Genomic DNA, 22,489 nt, shown 5'->3' on the forward strand with positions numbered 1-22,489 from the left:
TTCCTGTAAAAAAAAAAAAAAAGATGTGACATGTTTTGGTTGCTGGCAAGGAGCGTTCAGTACGATGCGGATAGCGTACACATAATTTACATTTTCTGATTCACCTCTATTAATTTTAAGAGATCAACCCTTATTATCTTAATAAGACATCTTGAAATCCAAAAAAACTTTGAGCGTTTCTTCATCTACATGTCAAGATTTTAAAGTTTTTGAACGAATGCTGGCGTAAGCGGGCAAAGCAGGTGAAGAATTCCAACGTACCCTGGAAGAGCCAAGAGTTGATTTCGACCAATCAGCGAAGGGTATTGATGGACGGACCCGACTCCCGCCAATTCCGACTCGGGGAGCGCGAGGTGAGCGGCGGGGTGAACAGAGGGAAAACGCAGGAGATGCGGAAAGACTTTTAGTTATGCTTATGTGAAATAAATTGAGATCGCATGACGTGTAAAGAAGAACTTGATATTTAATAACCAGTGGGGAGCCTTTTTGGCGTTAACGCTGCTCTTGTCGGTGTGTCAAAAGTGTTTAACCGCAGAACATTGTGAATTAAAGAGGCAGCGGGTCAGTAGTTGGGATGTTGGCGGCGGAAAGTTCATCTGTGGACGAACATTTGGCAGCATCGACTCCCCACAGAAGAGGTAATTCCTTGTCTTGAAAGCTCAAACACTTAAAACATGCAGAAATGTTATCTGCTGTGCCACAGGCGAATCGCCTTTTCAAAACCGTAACTTATTGATTAATCAAATTAACTGCAGGTATAACATTTCTCAGCTTCTGTTGCACTGTGGCGACTTTGTCAGCGTTACCAGTATCATTTATGCTCAAATGTATTTTCTGTACTTGTGTCATTTCATGACAAAGCTCTTGTTTGGGTCATAAATCTGTTGCTGCAGTCTTGAAAGCAGTTGCCCTCTACACTGTTGTTAACATGATACTAATGTGATTTTTTTATTTTTTACCTTATTTGTCATGTAGGAGACATTTAAGTGCCGCCTTTGTCTTGTCAACAGTTTCTATTGAAGATGTTTTACATTAATAGCTAGCAATGCTGGCTAAGTCTGTTGTTGCGTAGCACGGTAGCTGGCTAGTGTCATTAAAGTAGCATGCAAGGCTAGTCCTGTAGCATGGTTGGGAGGCTCAAAGCGAGTACGTAAGATCAAAGCTGCTCTCTGAAGAGGGCTGTCAAAGCTCACTTCTTGTTTTTGCTTTCTCATATGTCCGTTTTACGGACTGTTGCGCCACAGCGCGCTCCAGATGTTCAGAGTGGGGTTTTCCCAAAGCTTCCAGTTGTCTGAAGGCCAGTCAGACATTACCTGGCAACCCCGAGGTGCTGCTCACTCTGCAGCCTCGATCCGGTTGGGCCTCTGCAGCCCCGACTGAGACACAGGTTGGCGGGAGAGTGAGCCAAACACGGCCACTACATCCAGCCTCATATTGTACTCTGAGCGCAGGGTTAGGATTTATGAATGCAGCGTCACAGGCCTTTAGATTCAACACGCTTACAGTTCTAGAAAGTGTTTGATCGTGGATGCACGTCTACTGCATCCACGATCAAACAGACAAATGATTAAGTAGTTGGAAACTATTGTTTGGTGGCATTTGATTGAATGAGACACGTTTATCTGTCATGTCATCAGTTAATCTCTCTAATCTAATTTTGTTTTCTTTCAGGCATGGATTGCAAAGCAAGTAATGCCAACAAGAAACTTATTCAAGGTAAAAGTGACATGGGGTTGTTGAAATTTGTTCATATTAAGGCATCCTCTAACATGAAGACAGAAATTGAAAAGCTTTTCACAAAAAGTTATCAAAGATAGATTTTCCATTGCAGTAATAACAACCAAGTATAGTCTTACAAATACAGTTCTGTGTAAAAGTATTTCATCCCCTACACATGGCTTCTGCTGCCTTTTCTATGCTAGGATGCAACGTTTTTACTTCATCAAAATATTGTAATATTATACAAAGATCAATTGGGTAAATAACAGTGTTGTTTCCAAATTAATATATAATTTGTTCAGGGGAAAAAGCTACTAAAACCAACTTTGTCCTGTAAAAAAGAAAAAAGACATTTGCATGTTCGATCCAAAACCAGGAATCCATGTTAGGCCTTTAGGAAAAATGAAGTCACTTCAATAAGACCGTCTGACAGCAAATGATTGACCAAAATGATCTTTAAAAAACAAACACATCATTCCTGGGTTTAAAGAAATTTAGGCACCAAAAGTCACTGAAGTGTTAAAAATTCAAAAGGAAGGTTTTGGGCTTGGCCTAGTTAAAGTCCAGATCTAAATCCAATTTCCAGTCATCACAAACACTTTTTTTTTACTTAAAATAAATAATTCATTGATCAATTTATGTATTTGCTTAGGTTATCTTGGTTTAATAATAGATCAGTTTGATTAGAAACACTAAAAATTACTAAAAACTTTAACTAAAAATTCAACCCATATTTTTTTTACAGTACTGTAAAAAATTATCAGTGTAAACAGTCACTCTGCATTTCTACTAAAAAAAAAAGGTTGCTGTTGTTGATGCAAAGCTGAGCATATTAATTTAGTGATACAACTGCAGATTAATAACAGTGAATTATTGACAATATAATTTATTTGTAACCATCGACTTGTTTTTCTTTTCTTTGCTCTTGTTTCCAGCTCGTCTCCCGTTCAAGCGCCTGAATGCCGAACCTAAAGAAAACCAGCCGCCGAAGCGTCCCTGCACCCATTCCTGTCCTGGACCGGCAGACCTGGACACCCAGAACGAGAACGAGTCGTCTCCTCTCTCCGAACGCAGCGGCCCGCCTTTGGTTAACGGCCGCGGCCCGCTGGACGGCTTCCTGAGGCGCAGGTGCCCCGCTTCCTCTGCGTCCTCGGACAGTAAAGTGGTCATCGACCTGACCGACGACGACAAATCGTCCCCCGTAAAGCGCCGCGGCTCCCCTGCTCCGGCCGCTTCTCGTCCCCCAGCGAAAACCAAGCAGCAGCGCAAAGACAGAACAGAGGCTGCTGGGAAACACAAGGACGTTACTGACACTCCTGAAACACAGACTGCAGACTTCGTCTTAATTACTGACGAAGAGGCGGAAGAAGAAGAAGAAGAGGAGGAGGATCTCGCCACATCTGTCTCCCAGCTGGATACTACTACTCAGGATTCAGACAGCGAGCCAGAGGAGCAGAATGAGTCGGGAAATAAGTCGACACAGTCGCCGTCATCGGCCAGCTCCATGTCTGAGAGCTCACCAGAAAACACCAAGACTGGCGACTCGACGCCAACCACTACACCTAAAGTACGAACCAGCATGGGGGCAGTTTATGCCATTCCCAGTTTTCTACTGCGTAATTGTTGCTAAAAAAATCTGACTCAATAGACGTGCAGTTTGCCATTTTCCATATTTTTTTAAGAAATGATATTAAATGATCACCAAAATGTATTTAAATATTAATTTGCTTTCTACATTTTGATAAATAAGTCTAAAAAGAATAACCAAAAGCCCCTTTTAAAAAAAGAGTACAATGCCTAAATTTTCTTCTTATTTGCTATTATTGTTCTTGCAAGAATTTATTTAGCTTTAATTTTTGTCAGTAAAACACCCCCTACAATGTTTTTTCTCCTGTTGCAGGACCCAAAGACCCCCACCACCCCTGAGATACCAGCAGAGGAGAAAAAGATCAAGAGGCGCTCATTAAAGGTAAACTTCGTGAAGTTCGGCTCCTGCTGCAAGGCAGTTTGACATTTCCAGTTACCAGGGTTCACATGTAGCCTGACAGTCTGGAAGAAGTACGTTATTCTTTGTCTTTGTTTTCCAGGTCTGGATAAATATGGAAAAACTTTTGCTTTTCTAGACTTTACCGCCCATTTTCCACATACTACAAAGTAAACGCCCACATTCATAAAATTAAATTAGACAAATAGGCGGGTGACTTAAAGCTGATGTTGAACAATTTCAGTAAGATATTTAATTGCCGTCATATTACAAAAAATTTAAATATATAAAATAAAATGTCATATCCTACCAAACATTTAATCCTATTGCACACACTAATGCATTGGTGATGGGATGTAATTCTGTATATTTTGCGGTATTTTTGATTTGTCTATCCAACATACCGCATCTATCTATCAAAAGTGATAATACATACGCTGGAAATGTTTTTTTGTTTTTATTTTCCGTTTGTGCTCAGAATAAAATTTTAGCTTATTGACTTGTTGAAAGTTATATTGCTTACTGTAGAATACAATCATTATTTTTTTCTGGTCGTATTTTGCTATCAAAAGAACTTGGAGTTCGATCTACAATCGGGTTACAAAACGGGTTATAAAATTTCCGTTTTGAAATGAAAACCTTAAAGAATTTTAGGAAAACATAGCTACAGTGGAATTAGGACCTAATGTATGAAAACAGTTGATATATATATTTTTTCATTTATTTAAACGTGAGTATCTCAAAACAACTATGATTTAAATAAAAAGATAAAAATTGGCTCATTTTAGGTCAATCAAAATGTTTTTTCAGACCAAAATATTTACAGTAAGCTTAATCACTGATGTCATAGGAATAATATTAAACAAAATATAATAAACTGGAGGAAAAACAGCAGCTTCAGACGTTCTACTACTGGGATTAAAGACCAAGTTGTTATTCCCTGTTCTTTGTTTTGTTTATAATTGGAGGTTTTTCAGGATGATGCTTGATCATTGTTGAAAAAAAGATTTATTGGAAATTTATGTTCCAGTAAATTTGGAACATAAATTTGGTAAAATGGTAAAAAATAGGCCCAGAAATCTGGAAAAGTTGGTGATTTTAAAGAGGAAGCGATTTTAGAAACTCTGTTTTAAGAGTTTCTACAAATGTTCCTCCAGTTAAGATTTAACACTTTAAGTGTCTTTTACACCCCCAGAATTAATCCTTAGGAAAACTGATTATGTCTGATTGCAGAGTTTACAAGAGCAAGAAGAGCGGTTACGGCTGCGGCAGGAGAAGGAACGGCAGAAAGAAGAAGCCAAAGCTGCAAAGGAAAAGAAGAAAGAAGAGGCTCGCATGCTCAAAGAGGAGAAAGAAAGGGAAAAACGGGAGAAGAAGGAAAAGGAGGAGCGGGAAAAACGAGAAAAAAAGGAGAAGGAAGAGAAAGAAAAGGCGGAGAGGCTAAAAGCAAAGGAGGAGCTGCGGAAATCTAAGCTTGAGTAAGTATAAAGACATGTTAGGGGTTTTATGTTGTTGTTTTTCTTTGAAGTTGGTCACAAATTTCATGTCATTTCTCCTCCTCAGGGCAAAGCTGGAGGAAAAACGGAAGAAGGAGGAAGAAAAGCGAATGAAGGAAGAAGAGAAACGGTTGAAAGAAGAGAAAGATGTGGGTCTTTGTAGAAGCTAATATTTTCTGAATGTGAGGAAGTTGGTTAATATTTAATGTTTTGACTGTTTTCTTTCTGGTTCCAGCGCCTAAAAGCTGAGAAAGCAGAAATTACTCGGTTTCTACAGAAACCCAAAATCCAGCAGGCCCCAAAGGTCAGTAGGTCACCTTTATTACAGATTAGGGACTCATCATCATCATCATCATCATGGACTCTGAATTTGTGTCTAAGTGCTCTCCATCCCTCTGTCTCCTCAGACTCTCGCAGCTGCGTGTGGGAAGTTCGCTCCATTCGAAATTAAAGGGAACATGTCTCTGGCGCCTCTGTGTCGGGTTCAGTGTGACGACTCGGTTCTGGAGGAGCTGGACCGGTGTTTGCTAAAACCTGCCGAAAACCTGAACGCACTGAAAGACTGGATTGGACAAAAACCCAGACGGTCGGGACGCACCGAACACAGACAGGCGGACACGCTCGGGTGAGAACGGCCACGCTCGGTGACCTGGTCCGAAAATGATGATTTACATCCTGAGGGTTTGATCTTTAGCTCAAGAACCAGACGCTCTGACAGAGTAGATACCAGGACTTTGTGGTTGTAGGACCTATTCTAGTTAAAGTTCCCTCCATTGAGACACTTTTTTGATGTTTTTTTATTATTTTTTTTAGTATCATCGTCGCTCTGTCTCTTGCTCTGCTGACTAAGTACTTGTCGCTTTTTCAAATAAGCTCACGTAACCAAAGGTCATTCTCCCCAGAACTGATAAGTACAAAGAAATAACAATAAAAAAAAAAGTTTCTAAGGAACCTTTTTTTTAAATTATTGATTGAATTGAATCACTAGATTATTTGTTTAACCCTAGACTGTATAAATAAAGACAGAACCTCAACTTTTGCAAAAATATTAATTGAAGCGCTATTGTTTATAAAGTAAAAAGAAATTTGAGACTCCGTAAGAAATGCAAACAAACAAATTTAAGATACGAGTGGGATCCCTAGCCTTTCATTTAAATTATAATAATAGAAACTGGAACGTTTCTATCGGGATTTGAGTTTCCATCTAATTTATTTAGGAATCAACATTTTCTACTCAGGAAATGTGATTAAAATAAACAGAAGTGATGCGGTGGGCCGCGTAAAACCTCCACATCAGCAGATGCCGACACAAAGAGAATTAATTTATGAAGAGTTTAAAGTTTTTATTAGAAAACAGCGTCTGACATCACTGAGGGCATTCAGGGCCATAAAAAAAAAGATTGTTTCTGTCGATGTGTGTGTGTTAACTTTAGCTGCTTGTCACGCATCACACGTCTCCTGCTGTTATTCGAATCTAAACTTTTCGAGTCGTCCAAACCCCGTTTACGTCTATTAACTATGCGCATTCTATAAAACGTTTCTAAACAGACTTATTTGATCTGGAAGGTCTAATCTTCCAAGTTTGATGTGGAGGAAATCTGCTGTCGTTCTTAATAATAATAATAATAATAGTTAAAAAAAAGTGTCCGAAATTAAAAATTATACATTTACAAAAGTATTTGACTTTAAAAATGTTGACATTAATTACAGGCTGCGTTATCAATTAGCAGAGCTGAGTGCAAAGATCATTGTCCAGTGTTGGTTCACAGGAGATGCTTGAAAATATGATTCGATTTTATTTATTTTTTTAATCGCTATCCTGACCTGCTGACCCAAACACATTTCGCTCAACATTTTTGTTTTCCCAACTTCCCTGCATGTTTTAGATGTCTTCTGCTGCAGCACACCTGATTCAATTTAAAGGTTAATTCATAAGATTCTGCTGGAGTTGAAGAAGGAGCGAGAGTAATTCAATAATTAGAATCAGGTGTGTTAACCTTAGCAGTAGAGCAAGTCTCGTATCGCTGCAGTCTTTTCGATAAATATTTGAAGCTCCTATAAAAGAAACGATCACTTCTGCTGACTTTCCGGTGCTCAGTTGATAATGCGCACACGCAAGGAGAAAACATAATTGTACATTATAATTTAGTACTTTTAATCTCATATTCCTCTTGTCAGAAGATGATTATTTTTATTTTTCAAATCCAGATTTTAATGCTTTAATGAGTGTGAAGTTGAGGAAATTGTGTTTTTCTGCTGATGGAAAAGCTGTTTTAGTCTTTTTAAGATGGACAGATTTTAAAAGTTAGACGTATTTATTAGATTCTTTTGGTAAAACATTTTTATAGAATCTATACAACCTGTAGTAGAAACGTGGATTGTGGTTTGTTTTAAATTTCTACATTGGTGCCTTTGGCTTCAGAACAATGTCTCCAACCTGACTTGACTTTGTACATTTAAATACTTTGGCAATTTAATGATCCAACTTTATTTAAAGAAAAGTTAGATTTAAACAAAGATTAGAAAAAACACATTGGACTGTTTAGAGTGAAAGATGTTTACTAAAAGTTTGGGAATTAATTAAACCATTTCATTTCTAATGTGGACCGTTACTATCAATTACTTTTTAGATGAAGAAATAGAAAATCTTCCACTTGCGCTCTTTGAGTTTTAAATAAATTATGGAAACCTCAACATCACACCATCTGCCAAAAGACAGCCTGGGTGCAGCTTTTGGTAGAGATTGTGTGGAAACCAAACAGAGAGAAATGTCACGAGAAAGTGGGTTAATCATAATCATGTCACCATTTTTCCCATACTGTCAAACTTTCTACTACTTTCAGCAGTAGTTGAATCGTTCAACCCTATTTATGTAAGAAGTGTTTTCCTGGAAAAGCTTTTAAAGTGTTTGGAATTGATTTTTGTAAAAGTTTGGAGAAGCCAGAGAAAAGTGTGTGGGGCGAATCTCTTCTAGAAATGAACTGTAGATGCCAATATACAGTTATATATATATATATAAAAATGTTGATATTAATTATATATTTATATACATTTGCCTTATTTTCTCTTCTAAGTTTCGGTTAACCAGTGTTTCCTCCTCGCTCTGCTCCTTCAGGGACTGCATAGCATTGGACCCGTCTAAACCGGATGACACACCGGACCGCAGACGCTACGGACCGATGAAGCTGCTGCAGTTCCACGAGAACTACCGTCCAGCGTACTGGGGCACCTGGAGGAAGACGAGCTCACATATCTCTCCCCGCTGCCCCCTCAGGCAGGACAAGGTAAAGCTGGTTTCCGGAAACAATTAGTTGTTTGAATTAAACAAATAGTCATGGTTGTGTAGGTCACGGCTGTTTTCTTCCACCGCAGGATTTGTTGGACTATGAGGTGGACAGTGATGAAGAATGGGAGGAAGAGGAACCCGGAGAGTCTTTGTCTCATAGTGAAGGGGTAAGTGGACAGGACTGGTGATAGTCCTTGAGGACTATCACTAGAGCAGCTTTTGTTTTAAAACTTAAAGTAAATCACAATTTATGAGTTCTTGGAAAGAAAACCGTTTAACATTTGCAGTTTCTTGATCAGACATCAGCCTGCTTTTTGCATAATTACATAATCATCCTGTGAATGGAGCTTATGTAAAATGTCTGAAAGCCCACATAAATGATTTCCAGTCGTTTCTGTTCAGATGTCTCTGTGGTTAAGGCTTTAGCATGTTTTAAATTTTTTCACCGCACATCATTCAAAATGCTGATTATCTGGCTGATGATGTTTTCTCTCGGATGTTAATGATGCGTTTCATACGTCATTAGTGTTTAAAGCAACGCTTGTATTCTGAGTAACTACCGATCGCAGCGTGTAGATGTATTTTAGAGGGCTTCACACGGGGGAAAAATGTTTATTTTTTAAATACCGTGTTTTTAGGACTATAAGGCGCACCGGATTATAAGACGCATAAAGCGAAACAAAATACGGTAGTCGGATAGGTCAGACTTTATTCAAATCATTAACAATAACTGTCAATATTACACATAAAAGTACACTCACTTTTTCAATCATTCATCTTCTACGAATCCATCAAATTCCTCGTCTTCGGTGTCGGAATTTAACAGTTGGGTGATAGCGGCATCGAGCAAGCCCTGATCCCTCTCGTCATCATCCGATTCAGTCTCATTGCTGTTGCTTGGCTGTTCATTGATGATTCCGGCCTTCGTGAAAGCTCGGACGACAGTTGAGAAGTGGTTCGTCACCCCAAAACAAGTCTGTCTAGGCAGCATAGAAAGCTGACTCCACAAGGTTTCTGACCAGCAGCTATTATGCTTCGACAATCAAGGGGAGTGGCTTCGTCGCTTACCAAAGTCGTAATAAAACATACGGTACACTGTTCATACATAAGGCGCACCAGAATATAAGGCGCATTGCCGATTTTTTTTGCAAATATATTTCGGACTGTGCCTTACAGTCCGAAAAATACGGTAACTTCACATCAACTGCATAACTGAACAAAAATTATTTACAGGAGGAGGAAGAGGAAGGTGGGGAGGATGACGACGACGATGACGATGGCTTTTTCGTTCCTCATGGCTACCTCTCAGACGATGAAGGTGCTCTGGAGGAGGAGGTGTGATTAAATCTTTTGTTTATTTTGAGTTGAAGTGGGGAGTTTGTCAGTGATTTAGATTAAAGGGGTGACTGGTCTTTTTGTCAAATATGTACCATTCCCTTTAATGTTTTAATTCAAGGACAAGAAACACATTAAATAGGACTGTGGTTCCCAAAGTGTGGGGCGCGCCCCCTAGGGGGGGCACAGTGCCATTGCAAGGGGCAATCATGGACATGGATGAATAAAAAAAAGGTTACACAAAAGTGTTTCACTATAAAGATGGTTTATACTGAGTTTTGTTGCAAGCTGAAGTGTGAAATACACTTGAGTGGAGTTTGAAAACAAAATATGTGTTTAAGTTTATGTCTGGTTGAACGATGTGTGTGCCCAGTTGATTTTTTTTTCTTGAGGTGGATTTTATTGTAATCCATAGGGGGGCCCAGAAAATCTTTGGGAACCACTGAAATAGGAAATAAAAAATGCTGTAGAAACCCGACATTTTCTAAGTGTGTCTTTAAGTCACTAGTTAAAAAAAAAACAAAAAACAAAACAAACTTGCATCTTCGCAGGACGGCGGCGACCTGGAGAAGCAAAAACTGCGTCAGACACTGAAAGCCAGAGAGTGGGACGAGCTGATGTCCAGCAAGAAGAAGATGAAGGTGCTGGAGGCCGTGGTCAGAGGCTGTGTGTGGGACGAAGACGGAGCCGGTCTGGAGGCCTTCCAGCCTTACGCTGTGTGTCTGATCGACCCGTTACCCACTGTGGACAACAGCTCCACGCCCGCAGAGCTGCTGCAGAAGGGGCAGAGAGAGGAGCAGCGTAAGTTTAAAACGCATTTTCCTCTCAATGTGACATCGGCCACAAATGTGATGTTCAAATGTCTTAGCTTTCCTTCCTCGTACAGCCCAAACCTTTTCAAAGCAATTATTGTGAATAAAAGAATGACTTTGTTTAAACAGCCTGAGGTTATAGAGCTTTATCTGCATAGCTGGAACATTATAATTGGAGTGAAATCATCAATAAAAGCCAACAAGGAAGTTGCAGCATTTCTCCCTTAATAAAACCAATAATAGCTTAAAGATTATTTTTTTTGCAAAACATATTCAATTTGATTCCACCAGACAACTTCCAGTCTTGAAGCACAAATCATGTATTTAGCGTTCGGTGCCCCAAAGAATTATTTATTGTGTTTATTGTTGCACTTAGTTTTGTTGTATTGATCAATCATTAGTTATTTATCTAATGTTTCTCATGCTGATGGCTCAGCTGAATTGGCCGAAAGTCTTAAAAATACTGTAGAGAAATTGAAATCTATATTAAAATTTTTACACTGATTTATTCTTCTATCAAATAGTTACTTTGGACAAACATGCCTTCCATAAGCTTAAATGTAAACCCGACTTATGCAAACACGGCTCCATGTAATAATTGTTAGCCACCAAATATTTGGTTAATCTGTTAGACATATTTCACAAACATTTACATTATTGCGTCGGCCACCTGGTGACTGTTATAAGTCAAGTTGTTATTTAGTGAACTGTTCCTTTAAGTGTTTTGGTGACACTTTCACTACCTTTTCATAAGCATCCTAACTCTCAGGTGAATCCTCTCTCAGTGCTAGGTCAGCTGCTCCCCCTGCTGCACGGAAACCCCAACAGCGGCAAAGTCATCATCTCTGAGTTCCAGGAGTTTTGCCGTCACCAGAGCTCCTCCTCGTCTTCGTCGTCACCGTCTGAGCTGCCCAGTCCTCAGAGCCCTCCAGAAAACGTCCCATCCAGGTGAAGCAACGTTGAACTAAATTTAAACGTTGGCGCTTTACCGGTTAGTCGTTCTGTTGACGCTCCGTCTTCCTCTCTCTCAGGATACAGGTGAGGCGCCTCATCAAGAGCAACGCCGTTTACGAGAAGCGCTCCTCCTTCAAGCGCTGCTGCTGGTACGTGCACGCCGACGTCCTGACCCGCTTCGGCCAGGACGCTCTCTCAGTGCCGTGCAAGTGGACCTACCTCACCGCCGGAGCGCGGGACGAGTCCCGCGAAGAGCCCCAGGCGGCCACGGGTTCCCAGGGAAACTCTCCGACCACGCCCCAAGCTGCCTCCGCCCAGTTGGCCTCCAACAAGAGGAAGAGCGCCGGTAGCATGTCCATCACTAAGTTCATGAAGAGATGCAACGATCCTGAGCAGGCATGCCTCCGAAAAGCCAAAAGCTCCTGCTGCACATTTTTACTTCCCCCCCTCGATGGAAAACAATCTGTTAATGTGGCTTTATTGTTCTCTCACAGGTCGAAGCAGCGGAGACGGACGGTTTCCAGGCCGACACTGAGGATGACTATGACGAAGACTGTGTCATTATCTCCACACAGACCGGTGAGTTACCTGAGAGGAGCAGAAATTAGGGCTGGGGAAATATGTTTTAAATTTTTTTTTTTTTCAAAATCAGGACTTTTCCACCAATGGACCCCTTGGGTGTCCCAAGGCGACCATTTTGTTTGACAAGCGTATTTTGAAGCTTCTATTTATTTACATTTTGAATTCAGGTCAACTCTATGACGCAATATTAGAGTCAAGCTATGTTTTTTTTAATTACGAGAACAGTTGAAATAACAGAAGAATAAAGTATTAATTTAATGAGAACTCCCAACAAAAAAAAAAATATTTAAAATCAGGAATGTTGAGCATCTTGTGAAATTATTCTTTTAATATAAGTTTACAGATTAAACTGTATAGGTTGATGCTGATTTTAAAAGTGTTATCAGTAGCCGGACTTTTAAGCTTTTGAGCAAACAACTTTGTCTATTTCAAAAAAGGAACTGCAGAATCTGAAAACTGTCAAAGCTTTTTTCTCATAAGGTCAATTTTCTCAATTTTAAGACATTTTCTGGTAATATAGCATCTCTGTTCTATTATTATGACTACATTCTTTGTAGTTAAACAAAAATTCCCAGTCTGTATCACAGCGCGTGGAAGGGATGACAAAAAATAGTCACTTTTTGAAAAATATTTGTAATTTCTCTTGAAGAAAAAAAGAAATCAATTAAAACTAGATCTGGTATGAAAAAAAAATTAGATTTTGTCGCCCTGCCCTAGTAGGAATACATGTGAGCGCTTCAGTTTTAAACCAGAAATGCGTTTTCCAGTTTACCAAACCTGATCTGACTTTGCAGCTCCCAAGAAAGAGAAGCCCTCCAGCGAGGAAGACTGTTCAATGGTAGTCGACGCCTCTGAAACCGCCGCTCTCCCCACCGCCACGCTCTCCTCAGCCTGAGCCAATCACAGGCCGCTCTTCCCCTTTAGCTCTCCCTTCATGACTCATTATTCTGCATCCAAAGGAGACTCGAGTGTTCAGGCCACGTGACCTGTCGCCTCCTCAACGCCAGCAGAAGCCAGGCTGGGTGTTTTTGAAGTCCACCTCACCCGTTTCCCAACAAGGTGTCGTAGATGTTTAGAGAATAAAAGTTGAAAATTGTGAAAAGAATCAAAGCAACTTATCAGAGTCTTGTTATTACTAATGCTTGGGCCGAGATGGAACAAGGGCAGAAATAAATGTTATAAGAAGCGTTAAGAACACCAATAATCACGGTTTTTGAAACCACAAACCTGTTTTTTTTTTTTTTTTCTTTTGTTTTCCTTTTGGTCCAATTGTACATAGTTTATCAGAAGTTAGTGCTGGAAAACAAGGCTCCGAGTTCATCTGTACATTGTGATCTTACTGGTTTCATTCATGCTGCCTTTATTGGAAGGGTAGAGAGATCTGTATGTGTACAGTTAGTTACAGTGTTGGTGTTTTATAAATATATGTATTTTCTGTATTTTCTCAAGAGTACTTGAACAGGATAAATTCATTAAACAAATAAAATTACTGCACCTTTTATATATATATTTTTCCTATCGTGTGCCAATTTTCTTTTGTTGTTGAATTCACCAAATGATAAGTTCTGTCTAAAATTTAAAACTACAGTATGTGGCTTTCATGAGCATTGTTTTATTTCACTTCAATTTTTTAGAGGTACTTTTTAAAAGCCCATCTAGGGACAAGGCCTGCGAATCAGCTGTTGCTATTGCACTATGATGCAAATCTGGGACTGCTGCTTTGCTCAGTTTGCCTATGTCGATGTGTGTCTGGCTCTATCAAATAAACTTAATAATAATGTCACATATTTGTTAAAAACTTTCACTATGTCCTGATGCCAAGACAGGTAATCTGTGAGAAGAAAAAAGAAGGTCATACTGCAATTTGCAAAATTACACTGCTCCATCAGAGAGGAGTGTCTTGGCGCTGTCAATCATGCTGGGTTGCTCACACCCTTCCTCTTGCCCTTTGCTACACTGCGCACTCGATGGTCTCAAACTGCATTATTGAAGGCCTAGAGACTTAAAGTTCTGTAACTTTTAGATGCATCTGTTGGCCAACACACTTGAATTAATAGGCTAAACAGGCTCACTAGGATGCGGCCAAGCTAGTGCTAATGAGCAAATATTGGAGCCGGGTGTGCTGAAGCAGAGAGACATCCAAACCGTAGGACTGGAGTTTGAGACCACAGGGCTACAGCTAGTTCCCCACAACAGAACCTGCCAGGAATGCTAATGCTAGTTAGCATGGCCGTCAATGTCAGAGGATAAACAGTTTCTTTTTTTTCCTGTAATGGAGTTTCTCAGGCTGGCTTTGATTGGTTGTTTCTGACCAGGAGCGGTGTATTTCTGTCACGACATGGTGAGTTTTAGCAAATATGTAAAAAAAAAAAAAAAAAGCCTACTTCAGCGTTAGGGCCTTATTTCTGTGATGCACGACAGTTGCCTGGTTTAATGACTTAATAATGCTTGCCTTATTTTTTTCCCCCCATTCATGCAATAATATAAAAACAAGCTGCTCACTCGAAGGCTCCTCTAAAGAAACAACACACACAGACTTATGACTCTTTTATTACAGAAAAATATGCAATAGGGAGTCTCTTTAGAACAGGCAGGTTGAAAAGCAACAGCACAACTCAAAGCATGACATTTAAATCACAGCTGCTCAATAATTTATTAAAGAAGGTTACAATGCTGATCAAATATTGAAACCCATGTGTGTGTTGGTGGCGGGTTGCCGAGCTACAACTGGAAGAGTGGAGAAACAAGCGGCGAGTTTCCTTCACAAATATCAGGATTTCGACGGAAAATCTTCCTCTTTTGACTGGCAGCTGCGTCGGACATAACATAAAATGAAGATGTTAAAATTATTCGCAATAATGGTTTATCAGTCTGAATGATGAGAGGTAGAAAGTTATCTACACCAATCAAAACAATCCAACCTGCAAGTTATGAGGTGGAAGATTGAAATGTGGAGATGTGATTTTCACGGAGAACACGTTATGTAAATATTTTGTATTGTAGAGAGAAGAATCTCAGAGTGAAGATGTTTTTTTTGTCTCATTGAACTCAAAGTTAACGGAAAATAAAAAGCGACACCTGAGTGAGGTGAGGCAGTAAAAAATATAAACATACTGTTGCAGCTCTACTTGGTGATTGTTCCCGTACATTTAATGTAAACCCTCAACAAACACAAGACTTCAAGGTAGAACAAAACACATTTCAGAAAAAAAAGCAAAATTAATGTTGGAAACAACATAAGCTTTACTGATAATCCATAATAGTTTGTGGATTATTATCATTTATCCCCTTAGTGGCCATAACGAACAGAGTATTATTACAAAATAAACAAATCTTTTGATTTCCCTACAGTTCTCAAATGATCCTTCAAAGTGCTTTAAACAGCTAAAGTACAGGTGTGTCTCAATCAATTAAATTATTCTTCAGTGATTTTAAAATTCAGGAAGTCAGACTCTTACTTTGCAGGCCCAACAAACATCAGCTGATTATTTCAGGCATTTATTTTTTAAGTTTGATATTTATGTCTCGCAGCTCATGAAAAAACAAAAAATTCAGTTTCTGAGAAAAATCTCAATACTTTTTTTTTAAATACAGAAATAATTTGTTGGAGGAGATTCAAGACATGACAGAGACCAAAGCAATTGACCCAAATAAATTGCAAAAATTACATTTTGCAATTTATTTGGGAATTAAGATTTTGGAGTGTGGAGGGCAGAGTGGCGATGCCCAAAATCCAAGATGCTTCAGGAAAGAGTGGAAAGTTTCCACAGTTAGTGATGATTTGAAGTTTTATGAAGTCGAAAGTGAGTGCAAAAAAGAAAAAATAATATATATATATATATATATATATATATATATTAGAAAAGTTACTTCAGTAGGCAGACATTTCCATCAAAATACATTTGAAATAATGACTGCTTTAATGTCAATAGAAACTAAATTTGCGGTTTTCATAGCTGCAAGCTTGAATTAACCGAACTGAATCAAACCTTTTCAAGTTGTCTCTAGTTTATTAAGATGCACAAGCCAGCATCGTGACGTTAAGTACTGCTATTAAACTCTCCGGTTGATATATATATATATATATATATATATAAAAACAATATTTGACTTCTGATTCATCTGCTGTACAACACGGGAAAGAGCGGCACGCCAAGGCCGAGCGGACGACCAACAGGCAGCAGGAGCTCACGCGCGCGATTACAGTTACGGAGTCACGTGACGAGTTCACACAGCCGACACGGAGTTCACCTTGAACACTGACGAAAGAAAGCGGTCGCTTCGAGATTTCCATTAAACCACCGAACCGAACCGAACTATGCAACTTCTACAATGAGCCGAGACACCGAGGGGGGAAACGTAGACAAACATGTCCGTCACATGTTAGTAGTGTCTCTTCTTTAATACAAATGACTGCTGAGACATGTCGGAGGGCGACTGCGTCCCCGCATGCAGAGAGAGAGAGAGAGAGAGGGGGGGGGTAGGTTTAAAACAAATCCCTTAGGGTGAAGTTGCCGCGCTACAATCTTTAACTTTAAGTAGAATTTGTAAAAATAAATACAGCACTGCTCCAAGGGGCAACTTCACCTCGGCAGCGAGTGAGGAAGAGGGAGGCGGTAGTAGGGGTCAGAGGGCGCCCTCTCTCCGCTCCGCTCAGCTCAGGGTTTGAATTCTCTCCAGCAGCTCCGGTTTGAGGAGGGCGGCGGAGCTCTTCCCGCCTGCAGCGGCAATGTCCGCCTGCACGGCTGCATCCCAGGCAAACGTGAGCAGGGCAGCGGGCACCTGGAATAATAACAGAGTTTAAAACACATCCCTCCTACTTGTCTTTTTTTTTTTCTCTTTAAGTGGCCTTATTTAATGACAAGAGCAAACAAGACCATGAATCAGATACAAAACTTACAAAATGAATTCAAACTCCTTAAACTTCCTCGTATTTTGTGACGTTACAACCACAGACTTAAAAAGATTTTATTGGGATTTTATGTGAACAGCTAGCATAACATACAGCATAATTGCACAGTGAATGGAATGGGATACATGGTTTTAATTTCCTTTTTTTACAACTAAAAACTGCTAATAGTTTTTTTTTTTTTTTTTAGTTCTCAGTACTTTGATATCCCTAAATAAAACCCAGCACAAACAATAGCCTTCAAATTTACCCAAACGAAACTTGCAGTTTCCTGCAATGTTCAAATTTAGAAAAGTCATACCTTTTCTAAGCACAACTTTGCGCTACTTTGTGCTGGTGAGGTATTACTACTAGAACTACAGAGGTCCCGTCTGATAAAGCTGGTATAAAGTTCTAACTTAAATAATTTTTAACTCGCTGGTCAAATAAACCAGACTGATATAAATCCAGTCAAGTAGCACAGAGCGCATTTAGTTTTTGTTTCTCTTTGTTAAAATGAGCAAAGGGCAAATTAGACTCCTTAAAAATAAATAATTGCATCCAAATAAACTGAAAATAGGTCAAACTGATGTAACCACAATAGGATGGATGATTTATCTGATCTGTCACTTATCTGTAGTTTTTTTTTCTTTTACATATTTGTTCAAATTTGACAGTATAACATGAGCGAGATAATCTGTGAAAACGAAAAACAACTTCTTTAACAGATTATCACAATTTAGCTGCGTTTCTATTACAAATGTGTGCAAAACTGTGTCGATATTCCACTAATGTCGAAAAGCCGTTGTTTCCATTAGATAAGAATCGCAATTTAAATTACATGTGAATGAGTTTGTTAATCATTAAAAAACACGTCGCGCCAACATCTTCTTCATCTTCTCCGCCTGTGTTTGTGGCCGGTTGTGGTGTTTGTGGATGTGGTAACACATCCGGTTGTTGATCACAACCGGATCAACATGACTTGTGTGTCATAAAGTCATGTCGCAGTTTTGCAAATGACACTAATTTTGATGCAACCACCTCATCCTACCGCAAAAACTTTTAGTGAAAAACGTGTTGCTGTTTTTTTTTAATCGACACATTTCCATTAATCAATTAATTTATTTTCGTAATTCAAATTTGCGCAATTATATGGCCAAAGGAAACGCGTACAGTTTTAGCAAATACATAAAAAAAAAACCCAAATATTTAAAAAGGTACAAACTGCAGCTTTAAGTGTGCTTAGCATCGCTTGTTTCCGACGCGAATCTTCAACTCACCAAGTTACATTCGACCAGAGTGACCTCCTCAGACTCCTGCAGCTTTTGTCCTCCGGGGGCGATGAGCTCAAACGGCTGCCAGCCGTCCACCAGAGACTCCCGGACGAATTCAAAGAGTGCCGGCAGACGGTCCCAGGCATAAAACGTGGCTGGAAAAGACATCACACACTGCTTAATTCAGTTCAGCTCAAAAAAAAAAAAACAAACAAAAAAAAACTTTATAGATTCTAAAGGGAAGTTAAATGCTGTAACTCATTATGCCTGTCAGTGCAGCCACTAACACTAAGCTGTTCACTGAGGCCTGGCTGCTGCTTACCTTGCAGCAGGTTCCCATCAGGCAGTCTGACTCTGAGCAGGGCGTAGTTGTATTTCCTCCTCTCCCTCTGCTCCTCTCTCTCCCTCATGGCTTTTGTGCGGAGCATGGCGTTCTTCTCCACCAGTTCAGTTCTGGGAAAAATAAGCAGTGAGTGAAATAGTCTGCCGGTGGAGCTAGCACCTTCTTCACCAATTCTAAGGAGTTGTTGACTTAAAACAAGCTCCTATTTCTTGCTGAAAAGTTACTTGTAAGTCAGTTTTGTTGTATTTCAAGTGCACTAACATATTCGCACCAGAAACTAGACCAAAAAGACATGGAACGATTTAGTGTTTTGTTTGCAGTGACGTCACCTCTGCTGCTGCTCCTTCTTCAGCTCCTCCGCCGACAGGTTGTAGAACTCGGGCGGCAGCTCGAAGCGCTGCGCGTTGGGAGACGGTCGGAAAGCCTGAGGCTGCCGGTCCAGCTGGGCTCTGACCGGCTCTCCCCTCTGAAGGCGGTCCCTCCGCTCCTTCATCAGCTCCAGGGCGTCGTCACTCTGCTCCGGCAACACCAGGAACTCCTCTTCCTCCTCTGATCCGCGTCAAACGTAAACACGGGTTACAAAATGTAGACACTGACTAAGCGCTGCTGTTATACAAGTCGAATTTTTAAAGGCTTTTGGTTTTATTGTAGGGTATCAGCGTATACAAAGGGTGAATGTGAAAACACATTAGACTTTCTTTTTTTTTTTGGAAAACTGCATCAGTTTTTCATTCAACTTCACTAAAGCGGAACATTTTGTTAGTCTATCACATAAAATGCATTTGTTTGTGGTTGAAACCTGACAGACTGTGAAAAGTTAAAAGCTATGAAGACTTTGTAAGGCACTGGGATGAAAACAGCCGGAGAAATTCACCTTGGGCCTCTACAGGAAGCATAACACTTATAAAGCCCACAGCCTGCAGAAACTCCCGACTGCCCTCCACAGGACTTACTTTTTCCTGTAACAAATTGAGGAGTGATTTTGAAGATGATTAAAAATTATTAAAAATTTTCCTAGTTCTGAACGTTGGTTTTGAGCTTACCTGGAACACCTTGTTGCTAACTTTTATCTTTCTGTATTTCTCCTCTGATGGATTCTTACATATATTGTCAACATACCTGTAAAAAAAGAAAAAGAAAAAAAAAAGTCAGATCAAATAAGCTTTTAAAAACAAATATAAGGTACAAGAGAGAGACTGGTATGTGGGGGAGTAGCAGGAAAAAATGGATAAGTTAAAATATGAACATATATAAGCCTAAATAATATAATATATTCAAAATTTACTTGCTGATGATGTCCACAGCTGCCTTCACTTTCTCTCTGTCTTTGTTAAATGTGTGGACCATCATAACAGAAGCCTCGATATCGTCCTCCTCGAAGCGCTGACGGTAAAAACACACACCGTGTTTTGCCAACACCAGCAGGATCACGTTTAATCTCGTTCTAAATCCCCTTATAATGTTTAGAAAAAACTTCAGGCATATTGTGGTTTCAAAGAGTTGAGGATATGTACCATCAGAATGGCCTCTTTAATGTGCACCTCCCTCTGACTCTTGGTTAACGTGGCTCCGGTGAGAGGGCAGGTGAAGTAAACGCCGGACACAGAGAGGCAGGCCGCGTCTTTCACTTTGGATCCCTGGAACAGAAATGACTGTCAATAACTGCAGCTATTACACTTTTTGCTCATTAAATAAAGTGTCAAAACCAAGACGAACGCGCTACAAGCCTGGATGTACCTCAGCTGTGACTGCATTTTCCTTCTCAGCCAGAGCTGCTGCCTCCGCCTCCAGTTCTCTTTTAACTGTGAAGCAAAGACAACTGGCATTATTTAACCAGATTCTTGCAAGACTAAACAAAACCTAAGTGTTTAGTGTTTGCTTTACTGTACACAGTGGCTGTGTACAGTTCAGTCAACGCTGTGATTTAAAGAGGTGTGTGTGTGTGTGTGTGTGTGTGCGCTGCAAGTTCTCATCATAATTCAGACTCTAGACTGCTGCTAAATAATAGCAGTTCTTTTCATAGTATGTTTATATTTGCATCTTCTGAAGGTTTTTACAACAGGTTTTATGCAGAGTGCTCAGTAAATTTCATGACAGTTGCTAAGGGGTAAATAAAAAAAGAACTACTTTTTAAATAAGCAGCTGGCAGATGTATCCATTGTATCCATTATCTACAAATAATCAAACATACACTAAAGGAATGCTGGAATTGAATTTAGGCAATTAGGTTATTTTTTGTTTTAAAAAGGAATTGCATTATTTATTTAAATGTATAAAAGAAGGTTTAAGAGGCAAAATAAAAAAAAATCCAAAGAATGTGACCATTTTTGTATTTGGTTAATCACCAGAATAATCAATATAATAATCCATTTGCTAAAATAATCATTAGTTGCATTTGTTGGTGTATTTAACCAAAGCGGTACTCGGGAGCTGGGTTCAGGTGAGCCTGGGTTCAGGACTGTGCGTTTCTCACCCTGGTTCCTGATAGCGTCCTGGGAGGTGTGCACCTTGGGCCGCTGCTTCTGCTCGATCCGGGCCAGGGCCGCGGCCCCTGCCATCTGCGCTCCTTCGCTGGGAGCATGCCGACTCTGCTTGCTGCTGGAGCTGCTCGGCGCCACCGCAGGCTTGCTGCTGAAGCGATCACCAACATGTCATGAGTTCAAGTCAGACCTCCACGAGTTACAACATGTAACGAAGTTGATTACGACACAGACGGCAGCACTGTTTCGTCTTTTAGTTATCAGGTGGCTTCTTTATTTAGCGATCTAAGCTTGTTGGTGGATTATCTGCTGGTCAAAGTTAGCTGGGCGTTTCCCACCGTCTTTGCATTACATTAGTTATCTACTCGTAGATTAAAATAAATAAAAAAAACTACACAAGAAAGCCAACATATGAATCGTTTGTGTTTATTTTTTTAATCAATAGTTAGCGCCGCAGAAAGCAATAAATCGTTATATTTGCCTTGCATCTTCCGTTAACTTCTTCCCGGGTCCCGCAGATTTAAATTTTATGTCCTTTTTAAAGTCGTCAAATAACTTCTTCATCTTCTGTAGTTGTCAATTAAAGAAAAGAAAACATCAGAAATAAAATATCAGCAGCTCTACAGCAGCAAGCTACACTTAGCTAGGAGTTGGAGAACCAAAACAAAATCCATAAAAAATAAACTGCTTCCGCCTCACGAAATAGTTACGTCGCCCCCTTGTGGTGGGGAATAGACCTAGCTCTTAAAGACAAAACCAGACTTTACATGCGCATTATACTAGCGTTTAAATAAAAGCTATTATTGAAGGTCAAATTAGAAACAACAACAACAACAAAAAAAAAACGTTTAATAGCTTCATTTCGATATTTGTTTCAGAAGGAACTTTTAAACCTTTCTTCCCCGGTTCCTCTTCCTCATTCTTGTTATCAGGCATCTTGTTTTGTATCTGCAACAGAGTGACGTTGCTCTGTCGGTTCATTGGAATATGTTTTCAAACTCCTATTTCACAATTTGCTTTGGTAAAACCACAAACTTCAATATGTTTTACTCAAAATTGCATGTGACAGACCAACATGCAGTACTTTATACTGTGAAGGAGAAGAAAAAGGATTTCTCTAAGTTCTTTATATGTAAAAATCTGAAAAGCAATGGTGTAAAATGAAACTCACTCTCTCCACTCTGACATCCCAAAATTAAAATGATCAAATTATTCTATTAGACATCACAAAAGGGGCAAAAATTTAACTTCTCTATATACCTCTACTTCACAATAATGCACTATATTACTTTGTTGTGGACAATTACAGAATTTGCCATTAAAATATATGGACTTT

The 22,489-nt window shown here is 39.6% G+C and overlaps 2 protein-coding genes across 3 annotated transcripts; one reads left to right on the forward strand and one right to left on the reverse strand.

Moving 5' to 3' along the window:
* The first annotated feature begins 314 nt into the window (after nucleotides 1–314).
* Nucleotides 315–13,682, forward strand: chaf1a (chromatin assembly factor 1, subunit A (p150)). The gene is made up of 16 exons (XM_028026775.1): nucleotides 315–638; nucleotides 1,672–1,716; nucleotides 2,655–3,286; nucleotides 3,620–3,688; nucleotides 4,937–5,181; nucleotides 5,267–5,348; nucleotides 5,435–5,503; nucleotides 5,607–5,824; nucleotides 8,315–8,483; nucleotides 8,572–8,652; nucleotides 9,719–9,820; nucleotides 10,372–10,621; nucleotides 11,418–11,580; nucleotides 11,664–11,982; nucleotides 12,081–12,165; nucleotides 12,963–13,682. The coding sequence occupies exons 1-16, from the start codon at nucleotides 575–577 to the stop codon at nucleotides 13,061–13,063; spliced, it is 2,694 nt and encodes an 897-aa protein (XP_027882576.1). The 5' UTR covers nucleotides 315–574; the 3' UTR covers nucleotides 13,064–13,682.
* Nucleotides 13,683–16,180: 2,498 nt separating this feature from the next.
* Nucleotides 16,181–21,829, reverse strand: ubxn6 (UBX domain protein 6). Of its 2 annotated transcripts, none has more exons than XM_028028414.1 (11): nucleotides 21,635–21,829; nucleotides 21,147–21,304; nucleotides 20,411–20,475; nucleotides 20,188–20,310; nucleotides 19,959–20,056; nucleotides 19,717–19,792; nucleotides 19,548–19,632; nucleotides 19,003–19,222; nucleotides 18,653–18,783; nucleotides 18,337–18,485; nucleotides 16,181–16,950 (listed from the first exon to the last, which is right to left on the reverse strand). In XM_028028414.1, exons 1-11 carry the CDS (start codon nucleotides 21,715–21,717, stop codon nucleotides 16,822–16,824), a joined length of 1,317 nt encoding a protein of 438 aa, XP_027884215.1. In that variant the 5' UTR covers nucleotides 21,718–21,829; the 3' UTR covers nucleotides 16,181–16,821. The 2 variants fall into 2 exon arrangements, with proteins under 2 accessions (XP_027884215.1, XP_027884216.1); XM_028028415.1 differs by having other exon boundaries at nucleotides 21,147–21,301; nucleotides 21,635–21,828.
* Nucleotides 21,830–22,489: the final 660 nt, after the last annotated feature.

This window comes from Xiphophorus couchianus, chromosome 9 (genome assembly GCF_001444195.1).
Source record: "Xiphophorus couchianus chromosome 9, X_couchianus-1.0, whole genome shotgun sequence".
NCBI classification, from domain to species: Eukaryota; Metazoa; Chordata; class Actinopteri; order Cyprinodontiformes; family Poeciliidae; genus Xiphophorus; species Xiphophorus couchianus.